Source organism: Lissotriton vulgaris, chromosome 4_1 (assembly GCF_964263255.1).
Source record: "Lissotriton vulgaris chromosome 4_1, aLisVul1.2, whole genome shotgun sequence".
Classification (NCBI taxonomy): Eukaryota; Metazoa; Chordata; class Amphibia; order Caudata; family Salamandridae; genus Lissotriton; species Lissotriton vulgaris.
Genome location: NC_141691.1, coordinates 639,856,055 through 639,870,750, shown reverse-complemented (window position 1 = coordinate 639,870,750; position 14,696 = coordinate 639,856,055). Strand labels below are relative to the sequence as shown.

Here is a 14,696-nt window from a genome sequence, read left to right as displayed (position 1 = left end):
GTATATCTACCTACACGGCCTTCTGAACATGGCCTCATGCCAAACCCATCAGGGTATGAAATGAAAACATGGCTTGAAATTGCATAAATTGCAAAAATTAACACTGTAAAAAATCTATGTCAAACATCAACCGGGCACAAATAACTTCTAGCTAGAATATTCATGTGTACCTACCCCCTAGCACCTATAGGTAGGATTTTTTTTTGCAATCTATAATTCTTCAGTCTGTGTTTTCGCATGGCGTACCACCTGGTGAGCACTCGAGCAGATTTTAGCTACACTCTGTGCCTACTAATGTGGATTATTATTATTATTATTATTACAGCACCTGCAAGCAGTGAACATTGAGCAAAGGCAGCACTGATCAGTCAAACCTCAGGAAATTGTTTACCTCGTAGACCAATATACACACAACTATAAAAAAAACTAGTCCATGTAGACATATTATCTTTAATACAGTTTCTTGCCGATTTGATTTGATTTGAGGCAAGGTCATACATTTCTTTTGTCCATGCTGTAAACAGTTCAGGTATATCCAGTAGTAAATGTTACTGGGAGCAGGGCCTCACCAATGTTCATACCCCACAAAGACTATACACTTGTATCAGGGAGGAGAATTAGAGGTCAGAGAAGCGTTTTCACCTTCAGGCTTGTTCCACCACTAAGGTGGGCTATCTGATGTGGAAACGAAATCTCAGAGTCTGCCATCGTTGTGATGGCAGAATTAGGAACTCTGGTACAGGGTAATGCCCACTTTCCATAGGAAGTGGTCATATAGGGGGCGTAGAGATCCAAGAGGTAAGTAGCCCATTGGCTACTACCCTACACTCCAGGAAAATAGATCCTGCGGACCTGAAAGAAAAATACAGACACTTAAGAGTTGCAAAAGCAAGAATAAAAGACCAGCAAATGGCTTGGCGCCAACCCTGCCTGTCTGCTGTCCTTGACAATTGCACCAAAGACAACTCATCCTGCAGCTGCCTGTGCCTCCAAAAGCCTGGGAGTTCCCGAAGCCGCATGCAGCCTCTTTTTGCAGGCTCCCTCTACCGCAAGTTTCTCCAATGCCAAACCTGAAGCCTCGGAACACCTCTGCACCCGGCCCAAGAAAAAGAGTATCAAAGGTGTATCAACGTCCCAGAGCATCGTGAGACTTGAGCCCCCCTATTGATTTAGCTGGCCTAGCCACCCGGTCCAAACTTTTGATGATCTTGGTGCTAAATATTATATAAAGATACCTGTTATTTTTTTTTATAAATTGGTGTGGATCTCATTATTGAGTTGTTTGTACCATTTATTTACTGTGTGTTTATTGCAGACGTGTAACACTCCTCTCTGATAAGCCTAAGGCAGCTCGACCACACTACCCCCTAAGAGAGCACCTTGGGACTGCCAGAGCAAGCCCCGTCCACTTACAAGGGATACTGGACTCTTTGCATAGTATATCTCTTTCTTGTGTACTTTAAAGAGCCAGTTTCCTCCACCTTCCCCTTGACCTCTGAACACCATCCTCTCTCAGGGAATCCAGAAAGGGACTCAAGACCTGGCACCTAGCGCCTGGATACCCACGCTAAACATTTGTGAGTTGATTGATATGGGCAAGCTTTATAAATACCTGTATTTAGATGCTAAAGTAATGCATTTTTTAGCAACCAAAGTCCAGAGGTACACAGTGGTATGAAAGAGAAGCCTTCCCTTACATAGAGCAAACTACACCCAACTCATAAATGTACTTGGTCACACTGCATGCAGCACGAGGCGGCATTACTTGTGGCCTTGAAAGGGGGGGGGGGGGGGGGGGGGGACGGAACCTTTCCTAATGACAATTTCCATACTCTTAACTTCTGCCTTGATCCTCGGACAAATCCTTGAACAAAGAGCTGCATGGAGGCAGTACCTTGTAGATTGTCAGTGTTTTTTTTTTTGATGAAGATTTGCAGAGTGAAATTTGTTTTTATACTTTTATAATTTTAAAATGATATCTGGAGTTCATAATATACAATCCTAAAGAGATTTTGATAGCCTTCAACTAACCCGATGAAGCAGCACATGGTGGTCTCCTGTTTTTTTAAATTGCATGTGAGGAACTGAATCATGACAATTGTGAAGAAAGCAACTGGTTGCTATTTCTTACACCCCTACAAACACTGCAGAGGCCCTGCCTCAAAGCAATCCTTTAACTCCGACTGATCCAGGGCTCCATCACGCTGATATTTACTTTCCCTGGAGGAGCGGAAAGGGAATGCAAACAAGAGTCAAGCAAGCCACGAACCCACATGACAAGCAGCATTCCAGGATTCCAGACATTGCTTATCTGGAGATTCTTTCAGATGCCTTCCACACAAGAAAGGTACAGGGCGTGCACAGGCATGCAGGCACACCTCGCTGCATCCTTAATAGGTGCCTCGCGAGGAACGCTAGGCCAGCGAAGACAAGTGATGTGAAACAACACTACAGAAGTAGAAGCAGCTGTCGCTTGATAGCAGCACACCAACAACATCCTACTGAAAAGGAGGTAAGGATGTCCCATGCATGAGCCACCATTTTGCCAAGAACACTCCTTCTCGCACGACAGCATCCCACATACAGCAGGTACGAAATTGGCTTGTGATCCTCTTGCCTTTGTACTTAGCTGGAGTCTGGATCTATGTTGCAATCATCCAGCACTGTATATTGATTTGATAGCTGGCAGTGTGGCTCAGTGAGTTAAACACCTGCTACATAAATATACAGCCAATACCTCAGATTTTGGCAAAGCCCACTCAATCTTTTATCCTTCTGAGGTCAACGCATTGAGTATCAATGTGGGTAATACTATTACCTTTCATATACAGCCCTTTGAAATGGCAAAAGTGAGGTGTGAAGCACTATATAAAACAAGCTATCACTAGTGGCGTAGCCAGTGTCATACGCAATAGTGCTAGGAATGAAACACCCCCCTGGCCACTGTGTGAACTGTAAAATAAAGCAAAAACCAGCGTGACATGGGCCTCCAAGGTCTCAGAGTCCTGGTGCTACTGCACCTGCTGCACCATGGAAGCTACGCCTCTTGCTATTACTAATATTACTGAGGAGCACAATCTACTCTCTGAACCACCACAAAGATTCTTGCTTTTCTACAAAAAGTATCATTTTTACCCTTGTATGACCCAGACTTATCTAAACCTCACATGCTACTTCATGGCGCTCCAAATGGAAAGAGGAATGGGCACAAACTGAGCTAATACATGTTTTTACAGGGTGGTGGCGAAATAAGAGTGCAAAACCTAATAACAAATTTATCCTAACCCGCTGGTGCTCCAGGCCTTTGCTATCCATCCATAATGGAGTGAGCGATGCCAGGCTATACAAAGAGGCAATGCAGGGCTATTTATTAGACAATAGCAACATCAACCACGGAAATAACTTTTTTAGCTCATGAAAATTGTGATAAAACTGACATTTGTAATCTTCTCTTCTCTCTGCCTTTGAAACCTGTCTGGGGGAAATGGCTTCATGGATGGAACATTCTTGCCTCAAGCTGAATGGCGCAAAAACAGAGCTGGGTAATACCTCCGGATTAGACCTACAACAGATCTGGCCCAGCTGCCTGGGGCCTGCCCCGACTCCAAAAACCAAGATAAAAAGCCTGGGCATCTGGCTGGACAGCGCCTTTAATTTCGAAGACCAAGCAGTAAGAGTGGCTGGAGCCTGTTTTGGAACTATTGGATTACTTTAAAAGGTTCTCTCCCTCCTTCCAATGAGTGCAAGGGGGACCCTGATACAGGCCCTGGTCCTATCATACTTGGACTACGGAAACTGTCTCTACCTTGGAGCACCCAGAGCAAATTTAAGGAAACTCCAAGTTGCACAGAAAGGTGCTGCTGGTCTATTGCTGGGGGTGCCAAAAAAGAAGTCGGCAAAACCGGCCCTGAAGATGCTTCACTGGCTACCTGTCTATGAACCAAATTTAAGGCTCTATGCATAGCTCATAAGGCCTTTTTGGGTATCGGCCCAGCTATCAACAGACCTCTCACTACCCCTTACCATCTCGAAAAAAGTCTCCGCTCAACTAGTCTCCATCTCGCAGTCATTCCCAAATTAGAAGGGTAAGAAGCAGAGGCAGATAATATTCCTACAATGTGGCCAGACTCTGGAACACAATGCCCCAATCCATCCGTGCTGAACCCAGTTATCTCCACTTCCTGAAACTTCCCCAGACCTGGCTATTCCAACAATCAGCCTCATAACCAGAAGCTACAACCTCTGTCTAGACGCTAGCGCTGGAATGCCCTAGGGTAGCTATGCGCACTACAAATGCTAAATAATAATAATTTCAGCACCAGCATTTTCAACATTGGAAGGGCTCCATTTATATGGGAACACTACATCATTCTGTGCATCAGGTCCAATATCGAAAAGTTTCACTTTGTGTCCTTTAATTTCAGTTTCCATCATTGATAAAGTGTTAAGGTGTCACGTTTCTGGCGGCTCAAGCGGGCTTTGCAGCAGATTTAAAAATAACCCAACAAACTATAGAAAGAGAAACAGTGTAATTTCATAGTAGGGACCACAAGAAGCAGAGGATGGACATTTTCAGAAAAAAAGAAGTTAACCAGATACAAGGAACTAAATATGAAATAAAGCATGTATGCCGTTCCTAAATTCAAACAAGGGGTGGGGCATCCTTAGCATTTTTGAAGGTTTAAGATTTTAGCGTCAAATCCACAGGAACTAAGAAATCCATGGAAACTTAACCTTAGAAAGTCAAAAAGCTCCCTTCCAAATGTTCAGATATCAGAAAACGGTAGCCGTGGTTAATAAAGTATCAAGAAAGGCTAGCCTGTACACCACTGAGAACAAATACATACAATTTTGAATGAGATGCTCACCTCTGTAATAGGACACTATCATTTTTTGTTTAAATGTATTTTATTGATTTCCAGAAAATTAATCATTTTTAAGCATTGGCCTGATATGAATCCCATATGACAAATTTGTGGTGTCATAAAGCCTTCACTGCATACCAATAAAGAATTCAAGGTTAATGTGGAAGAAGCCAGACTTATGTACAGCTTGATATGCAGTTTTCGGTTTAGCTGGCTATGCAATTATGTTAATGAATAACACTAGCCAGGGAGATACCAGATACTACTTGACATATTGCATACATCTATCATGGTGCAGGAGCCTGCCTAATAGTCAGGAGTCATAGGTTGTTTTAATGTCTACATTATTGCACAGAATAGTGCTCATTTTATATTGCATATCTTAACTGTTTTAAATGTATGTTTTTCTTATGTGCTTTTATAGCTTACAGACGAGATAAAGTTTATTAAGTAAGGAAGAAGGTGGATTTTGCAGGACAGAAGTTAAAATCTCAGCAGCTTGGGCGACAAAAGCTCTGCTTCTCAATGAGCTCTCTTCTAATGCCCAATAACTGAAAGGCTACTAGTGGCACCGCACTGATAGCCAGGCATAGGCATATGTTGAATCTGGAAAAACCCAAAATCGTGAGAAGGGCTTTTTTTAAGTATATTTTGAACGGTACTGGGACATATTGAACCTCTAGGATAGGACTGTTTTAAAGAAATCATCTTTGAACGTATGGCGAGGACACAGATAGTCCCTGCTGCTTTTACGCAGGGCGCCACCAGTGGTATAGCCCGGCACCTATTCCAAAGTAACCCTTTGTGTTCTTTAAGAAAGAGACATCTCTGAAGCAAACTCTAGAGCAACCAAGAAGCGCTCTTACGTGGCAAGCTCACTATTTAGAGGAAAAAATTCAAGGTGACTGTCCAAAATTAGTGGACAACGCATGGGATCTATGTATGATGTCATGCCTCATGGGCTGGTATCATTACGAAAAGTAATATTCTCTTATCTTTCCTTTACGGTATCTTCTTGCAATAAAGTCATGTCATTGCCCTGCGTGGTTTTAAAGCACCCAACTAGCAGTGTTGTTTCAGATCTTTCAGGCAGTAGGAAGAGATCTTTGGAAAAAGAAGGAGTAGAGAGCAGAAAGAAGCAATTTGGAGACCTTACTAACAAAAAGAATGCTGTATTGAATCCCAAACCCTCATTTTATTCCCATTTTGCTGTTGGTATGTTATATAGGCATGTCGTTAAATATCAGCAAACTCTCAACGTTTATTTAAAAGAGAATCAGTTCAAACTGTTACAAATATAAATGGTACTATTTTAGGGTTACTGTTTTGCAGTGCTTCGAGGGGGCAGTATGTGATTGAATGGTGCCCTCCTTTATTTCAGGAGAAGCTGGAGCTCAGTCTACTCAGTGTCCTTGAAACAATCTAAGTACACATGTTGAGTAATTTGAATAAAATAAACAATGTGTGCGAATACACACACCCAAATACACAAAAAATAAGAAAAGCGTAATGTGGTCTGCAATGCTGCTACGTGCACACCTCCAAGGATAAGTTAGTAATTTAACTGTGAAGGTGTAAAATGGAACAGTCAGGGAAGAATTAAGCTTCATGCAGCCCTGTTGATTCCAATCTGCCCGCTGGCACACATTCAAACCTATTTGGACATTTGCCTGAACTTAGAGTGTTCTCCCCTTTTCATTCACTAGAATGGGGAATTTCTTTTGCACTAACAGTTCTTGACGTAACCTAAAGGTTCATCACATTTCTTTAGAATAGGTGCAGCCACATTAACAACTGAAGCCGGTCTTCTACAAGGTGAGGTCTCCAGTCCACATAAAACCAATTTGTCCTGAAGATGGTCTTATAGATATTTTCACAGCAAAGACCGAAACGTCGACAACTAAACCCATTTTCATTGTAACCATCATCTCAGGAATTATTCATTATATAACCAATGCTGATTTGCCTGTTTTCTAATGTTTGAAATGGGCTATGGCATAAGAATCTCTATCACTTTTGTCTGTAAGTGAATTGTATTTTGTACCCTTTTTGAACAACACATTTTTTCTACATAAATAAATACATATATTTCAATATCTATATAGCTATATATATATATATATATATATATATATATATATATATATATATATATAATTGCTCTATTCTTCACGCAATTCCACAGGCACAAAGAAATGCACTCTCGGGGGCGAGTCCAAACGACTTTATTGCGGACTCACGGTAACCAGACGCGTTTCGGCAGTCGCCTTTCTCGATGGTCACCATCGAGAAAGGCGACTGCCGAAACCCGTGGGCCACTACAGAAGCTCACTTGGATTTCCTACAAACAAACGTCCAGCAATGCCAAATCTATGTAGCACACACAGTGCAGTACACGCTAGCATGCAAAAAGCCACATTTTACTTTGTCTAAAGCCACACATCAAATGTATACAGGTACAGGATTAATAGGCAAAAACCAGTAGTGTCCAGAAACATAGGAACTTGATTTTTCCTTGGAAAAGGCAAGAGAGGAAAGAGGAAACAATTTAATAGCCACCGCATTTTTAGAGATGTAACCGACTGTTCATCTATCGCAATGATCCACACTCACCTTCGGCATCAGCGTTCATGTTTTCATATGAATCCCAGCGAATGAGTGGGTCTGCAGTGTTGTAATCTATTGTTACGCCCTGGTCATTCTGCAGATGCTGAGAACCTTTAAACATCAAAAGAACATTTCAGTTCCATTATTCATGACATCAGCATTCAGATTCTGGATCTCACTTAGTTGTGGTCTAGAGATCAAAAATGTTTGTGTCAACGAAACAGGAAAGATAATGTGCTGCTTTCGTCCACGCTTGCAATGCACATCAGTCAAATGGCAATGCACCAGTGGAAGGCCACAAACAGGACAGAAAATGATTCAGTAAAAACATCTGGAACATTAAAGATAGACTTAGGATTGCATGTGTCGCCTCAGCGTTAAGTGAAAACTTGATTTCTAGTCCTCCAAAGGAGCACTACCAAGACCAACCATCACTTTCAACATTCTGCATCAGCATTTAACAAAACACATGCAGTCACTCTAGAGCATGGGTACTCACAAACTTTCTCTCGGGGGCCAAATTAACAGTTTGGTTTGTGTCCGAGGGCCGCACTGGTGGGGGCTGGGTCAGTGGGGGAGGGGGCGGGGCTAGAGCAACAAAAAAAACTGACCATTAGGTTGATCACAGGTCCCTGCAGCGGACGCCTTTGTCCATTGATCCACCAGACCCGGCATACACACATCTCTCTCTCTCTCTCTCTCTCTTTCTCTCTCGGTCTCCCTCCCTCTCTCTAGCTCTCTCTCCCCGTCTCCTTCTGTCTCACTCACTCTGACGTCTCACTCCCTCTCACTCCCTATCGCTCCCTCTCTCTCCCTCTGTCTCACTCCCTCTGACTGTCTCACTCTCTCTCCCTCTCTCTCTTTCACTCCATCTCCCTTTCTCTCCTTTTCCCTCCCTCTCACTCCTCCCTTTCACTCCCTCTCCGTCTCCCTCCCTTTCCCTCCATCTCACTCCCTCTCCGTCTCACTCCCTCTCCGTCTCCCTCCCTCTCCGTCTCCCGCTCACTTCGTCTCTCTCCCTCTCTTTCCCTCTCTCTCACTCCCTTTCCTTCCCTCTCACTCCCTCCCTCTCAATTCCTTTCCCTCCCTCTCACTCCCTTTCCCTCCCTCTCACTCACTCGCTCTCACTCCCTTTCCCTCCCTCTCACTCCCTTTCCCTCCCTCTCCGTTTCCCTCTCTTTCCCTCCCTCCCTCTCAGTCTCCCTCCCTTTCCCTCCCTCTCACTCCCTCTCCGTCTTCCTCCCTTTCCCTCCCTCTTACTCTCACTCCCTCTCCATCCCCCTTCCTTTCCCTCCCTCTCACTCCCTCTGTCACCTCACCCTGCCTGTGTGGCAGCCTGGGCACACACACACTCACATACGCATATGAGCACTTCACAGATCTTTAAAAGACCATTTGCATGTTAATGAAGCTTAGATGTATTTCACCTCTTCTTAGGCCCCTACAGCTTTACTCTGGCCATCGCTAGGATCGCCCGGCACCCACAGAGCAGCAGATTCTCTCGTGCTGCTGCAGACACTCTTAAAATATAAAACACAGGTACGATGTCTCAAGGTCTGCGGGCCGCCACAGAAGGCTTGCCGGGCCACTGGAGGCCCGCGGGCCGTACTGTGAGTACCCGTGCTCTAGAGCAATCTGTGCATCAATTAAATAAAAAGATCAAATTAATGTTTCTGAAAGGATGAATGTGTGTCATCTGCAAATCACAAGCGCTCAAGTTCGATATTTCTATACTTAAGGCAAGTGACTTTGGTTGATGGATCTCAGGTTTCGATTAGGCCTGGGCGGTAAACTCCACTCCGCTCACAGAGTTTGCAGAGTTTTTCCCAGTCCGCGTAGAGAGCGGAGTTCCCAAAAATTCTGCATAGCAGCGAGCAGAGTTATTCCTCTCTCGCTGCTCACCAGTATTAAGTTGCCAATCAAGGAAAATCTAACGCTAGACCACCTCACGGCAGATTTCTCAACATGGGTGGTCGTGGCAGGTCGCTACCACTTGCCTTGAGACACCTGCTGCTCGCAGTGAGGAAGCTGCCACTCGAGTAGAACATATACTCAAGCGGCAGAAAGAAGCCGAGCCCTCTTGCGTGTTATGTGGTTTGTGCTGATTTTACAGCGTGGGACAAACTCCTGGTGCTAAAAAATCAGCGAGAGCAGCATGACTTACCTCAATCTGCTGCTTGCAGAACTCTATGCAGTACAGGGGAGTTTTTTTTATCACTTTGCAGAGTTTTGCGTAGCAGAAAAAAGTGACCTCTGCCCAGGCCTAGTTATGGGTCTGCCTTCAGAGGGTATGGGACTCTGAGCTAAGCAGGCACCACCACTGCACAGGCTACAAGGTTTATCATCAGCATGACAGGGAAAGATGGGATCCAGTGGATTCAGATACGGCAGCCTTTCAAGTCAGAGTCATGGCCATTCCCCAACTAAATGCAGGTATATTCAAGGCATACTTGAAGTGCATTCAACTGTAGTTATTTAGTCAGTGATCAGAGCAGAAAACTGAGACTTTTAATAAAGAGACAAAACAATGTGGTTTCTTAAAAGCTATGGTGAGTAGATTTTAATTTGAAAGTGTTTAGTCCCAGTCTTAATTTCCACACAGGAGACCTTGCTTGACCTATAAAGGCTGTGTGTATTTGCAGCAAATTAAGATGCCTTGCATTTGCCTTCAGGTGGCATGATATGGTATGACACACCACATGGAGATTATTCAAGTTACCAACACAGTCTGTGCACTGCTGAATGTATACGTAGTGATTCAAGTGTAAGAACTAAACGCACTTCATTTATCGATTAGCCTGTGTTCTCTCCCATCCCCTCCTGCTGGCCCAACAGCTCTTTCTGTTTACAAGCAGATTTTCATATTTGTGAAGCAGGTGGTGTTCAGGGAGCTTTGTTGCTTTGAAATCTACTGTTTAAGTAATCATGGATTTTGTAATCATGGATTTTGCACAGGCCCTGTTATAAATGACTGCAGGTCAGGAGTTAGGCTCACGTCTGTAGGAGCTAATGGATCTTCCACACATACAGAAATGACAAAACACATTAAAATAATGACCTAACTCGGAAGCCATCTTGTTTTTTCCCAGTTCCCTGTGCTAAAAGGGTAGTTGCAATCAACACCTTAGGCCAAGAGCCTCATGTGTGCCTTCCACCCTGATCTTATCTACATTCTTATCATAAAAATATTTACTGCCACGTTTTCTTATTTGGACAAGGAAGTTACCATGCGATTGTTTAAGGAGCTATTTTTATAAAAAGGTATTACCTAATCATAACCGTTTGTCCTTTGACACCGGGTTTGATCTATGGTGAATCGTAGCAACTGTGTGAATCGAGTAAAAGCTGAAAAGGAGTAGATTTGTGTCATGAATTTCTAATCTGTATGCCTAGTCCCAAAGGCGGCACCAGAGGCAAAGGGTTGCAAAATTACTATCAGGGTGATTGCTGCTGTCCACCACGGTACACACACGTCATAAAAATACTGCTGCCAAAAAATTACATATCCATTGTGATGCAGTATAAAAACTGTTCATCCTTTACACAACATTTAAACACACTATGCGTATGACAATAGACATATAAATTGATTGTGCACCTTACACACTGTTTTAGATATGTTTTTGATTATATGTATCATGATTATGAAGAAAATAAAATGCATGCATCGTAAAAGAATGTTTAAGCTTTAGAGTTTAATAACAAAACGTAATACATTACCAAAAATGTCTAACAGTTGGTTTTCATACAGGTCGTGCTCATGCTAAACATTCTATATATTTTACTTATCAAACTGAAGCTTTTTTAAATATAATAATATGACAATAATAAACGTGTGAAATATAGTTATGAAACATTACTAAGATTATCCACAGCTATGATTTGTATGGTGAATTCAAATGTGAGAATGATTGACACTATTTCACTAGTCACGTTGAAGTATACTATTGAACTTTTGAAAAGTTGGTGCAATTCCACCAAACTTTTTAACAGGTTGAAACTTTCCAAAAATGCTCCTTATGTAAGAGGGATCTTAGATTTCCTAAAATTATATTGCTTCATGAATGTATGGATATATGTTACATGTATGTGTTTTTCAAATATAGCAGTAGGCTGTATTTCGTATTTTAACAAGCCTTTTATGAAAATCCATGACACTGCACTAGAGAAATTATTTGCACAAGAAAAATTATGTACTTCTTTCTAATGAATGTAAATTAAATCCAGCTACACTGCTCTTAATATGAAATTAGCTTGTTTTCGTTTTCAGGCCTACACTTTCCCATGAAGTACTACGAGTAGTATATTGTTCTAGTTACTACTCATGAGACATGAAGAGACTGGGTACATTATGTATTAGAATTATTGATACTTCTTTGAGAAGCGGACATTTGCAATGAGCACACAAGATAACAATGAACAGTCTTTTGTGCTATAGCTTTATGATTAAGAAGGACAGGACAGTTGGTTCCCATGATGGGCATTGGAGAATAACTATATATTTCCACTTTTGTAATTCGTAAACAGAAGATTACCACACATGTATGTTTGATGGTAATAGTGAAGCACTGTGGGTGCTACATCTGGACTGAGGAGGAGGAGCCTTTACCCCTTTTTGCCTTGTGCCTTTTCTTCTTTCCGACCAACTGTCTGGCTAGCTAGCTCTATGGTCTTGTTTTCCCTTTTGAATATTTTGAGCGGGTTGGCTTGCTGGCTGACTCTTTCTGCCCCTGAGAAGGCAGGAATCTCGTGCCTTGCAGACTTCCTTTGGACTCCTGGCAGACCATTTGCTAAAAATCCCCTTTTTCAAAATGTCTTTTTGAACTGACGATTTAAAGACTCTTGTTTGATCTATCTATGCCTAGGAACTTTGAGAACGTTACCTTTAGTTTCTGTATGAATGTGTAGTGATACACTACACCTGAAATTGACTTATCTGAATTCATCAACTAATTTTCTATCGATAGTTTAATACAATTGATGATAATTTACTAAAATTATACAGGTTTTATAAAATGTTTAAATGTTTGAGTATCGAGTTTCTTAATTCATTCCACAGGGATTGTGTTAGAGATAAGGAGTTTATAAATGTATAGCAGATAGTCATAAATTGCTCACAAAACTTTAGGTTCAATTATTATTCTGTAATGCAGCAGCTGAGCTCTTAGTCTGTGTGATCTTGACTTGTTAAAATTTCTTTAGGAGATTTGGACTTCCTGTTGCCATTATGTATATTTACAGTATGGTACTAAGAGTTATCTGTTTGAGCCAAATTACTGATTTATTAATTGGTAACTAATTTCTGGGTCTTGCTAGGTAGCAAACATTGACACTTTGAAGTCCTTCACTCCTCAATGCGAAGAGCAAGATCCATCAGATGACCAAGTGAAAAGAAGCCAATAAATAGATCAATTAATTTGTGGGTTTTTATTGGGCACTTTGCAAAAACAGAGAGAAAACACTGCATCAATTGAAATGCTCAATTTAAATTATTGTCACACATACACATGTAAGGGGGTGCATGTATGCCAGTGTGCATTTGTATATTACAGAAGGAAACAGCAAAACATATTTAACTAACAAGATGCCACGTACATGACATAGCATCAAGTCTGATCTGGGGAAAAATGGTTTCTCGGGCGGTTAACAATCAGGTTTTGATTGTTGCTAAGACACAGAACTCACCTTCACAGTTACTGGAAGTTTGTTATTAATATCATAGATCAGTCCCGACTCCCTTAGAGTGGCTTGAATGCCCTAGAACAAGATGAACTGTTCTATTGCCTCTGGGGCTATGGTCATTCGTGAGGTGGCATTAAAAAACTGTATTTTGCGGCATGCCGTGCTCTCTATACGAAATGAGTGAGTGTCTGAAATGTTTCAGCGCTCCGCCCATCTCCTCCTTATGTTTGCTTTGCTCGCCCTAAGTTGGCAGATTATGCCCAGACGTGGGTCCCTTGCTCACTCTGCCACTGGATTTAAGCTAGCCTGGCTGATGAGGGGTGTTACCCCGAAACCGGACCCAGGATGCTTGTTTCCGGTCCAGGGAAGACCTGGCTTGGCAGTTCCGGCTTGACTGTTCCCATGAGGCACAGTATCAAGACTGATTTGCATATAGGTGGGTCTGAACTCGGGTGGTGAAGTAAGGTAAAGAATGATGATGGAATCAACCCAGATCTTGACTGGAAGAGAGTGTCTGAAAAGTTTCAGCGCTCCGTCCATCATCTCCTTGTGTTTACTGAGTACATGCAGCAGCAAGAATGGTCACAGCGGACAAAGCAAATTCACCTTCCTTGCTGCGTCCACACTGTAGGACAAGACTGATTTGCATATGGTTGCGTCCAAACTGGGGTGGAGTGGTGAGCAAAAAAACAATGGATTAAACCCAGATGTGTGACTGGGGAGGGGGGGGATGCTTGAATTGTTCATCATTCCGTCCATCGTCGTTTTTTTTTTTACTAAGAATGTTCTTGCCACTCACCGAATACACAAAGCACTATTTGCCACTGTATATTTTATTACTTCCTTTTAATACATCGATGTTATGGTATTTGGAGTCTGTTTTCCCTCTGTTTTTTATATGTTAAAATGTTATTTCATTGATTGATTACGGCCAACACAGCATGTTTTTTGTCGGTATTCAAATCATTAATGATTCTGCCACCTGATGTGAACCACTGTGCCTCGTCGCATAGCTTAGTGTGGCAGCAGTTCAACCTAAGTAAACAATCTAGCAACAAAGACTACAATCCGAAGCACAACATACCAACTCCTGACAAGTAGCTGTCCCCTGTGCTGTATGTACTATAAAGCTGGAAATGTTTGTAGAAAGCAAACCACAAGTCTCACAAAATCAGTGCAGATGCCTGTTCAAATTTAAGAGGAATGTGAAATGCAAACACACTCACTGTGACTCGACTAAGGAAAACAACTCTTGTGGTGTGTTAGCCAGGCTCTGACAAGAACTACACTGTTATGTCTAAAATTAGGAACTATTTAGATTTGAGGCTCATGCACAATGCACCCCGCCTCCATCCACAATATTTTGATGGTTACTAGTACACTGTGCTCATAAATGGAGACGAAGCTCAATCTTCTTGGCACTTCTAGAGGGGCACAAAATGCTTGTTAACAACTTGTTTCACGGATGGACTCGGTGGGGCTGATTCACAGTGGCATGTAGGAGTACAGAAAAGAGCACTCTTGTAGTACTCTTTCACATAC

The 14,696-nt window shown here is 42.3% G+C and overlaps 1 protein-coding gene across 6 annotated transcripts in view; it reads right to left on the bottom strand.

Annotated features, from left to right (window-relative positions):
- TNS3 (tensin 3) overlaps positions 1–14,696 on the bottom strand; it is an 838,360-nt gene that overhangs the window by 245,426 nt on the left and 578,238 nt on the right. For all 6 annotated transcript variants that reach the window (XM_086964904.1, XM_086964903.1, XM_086964909.1 and 3 more), the window contains one exon: positions 7,479–7,583. In XM_086964904.1, coding sequence (XP_086821030.1) covers positions 7,479–7,583 — 105 coding nt within the window. The remainder of the gene's footprint in view (positions 1–7,478; positions 7,584–14,696) is intronic.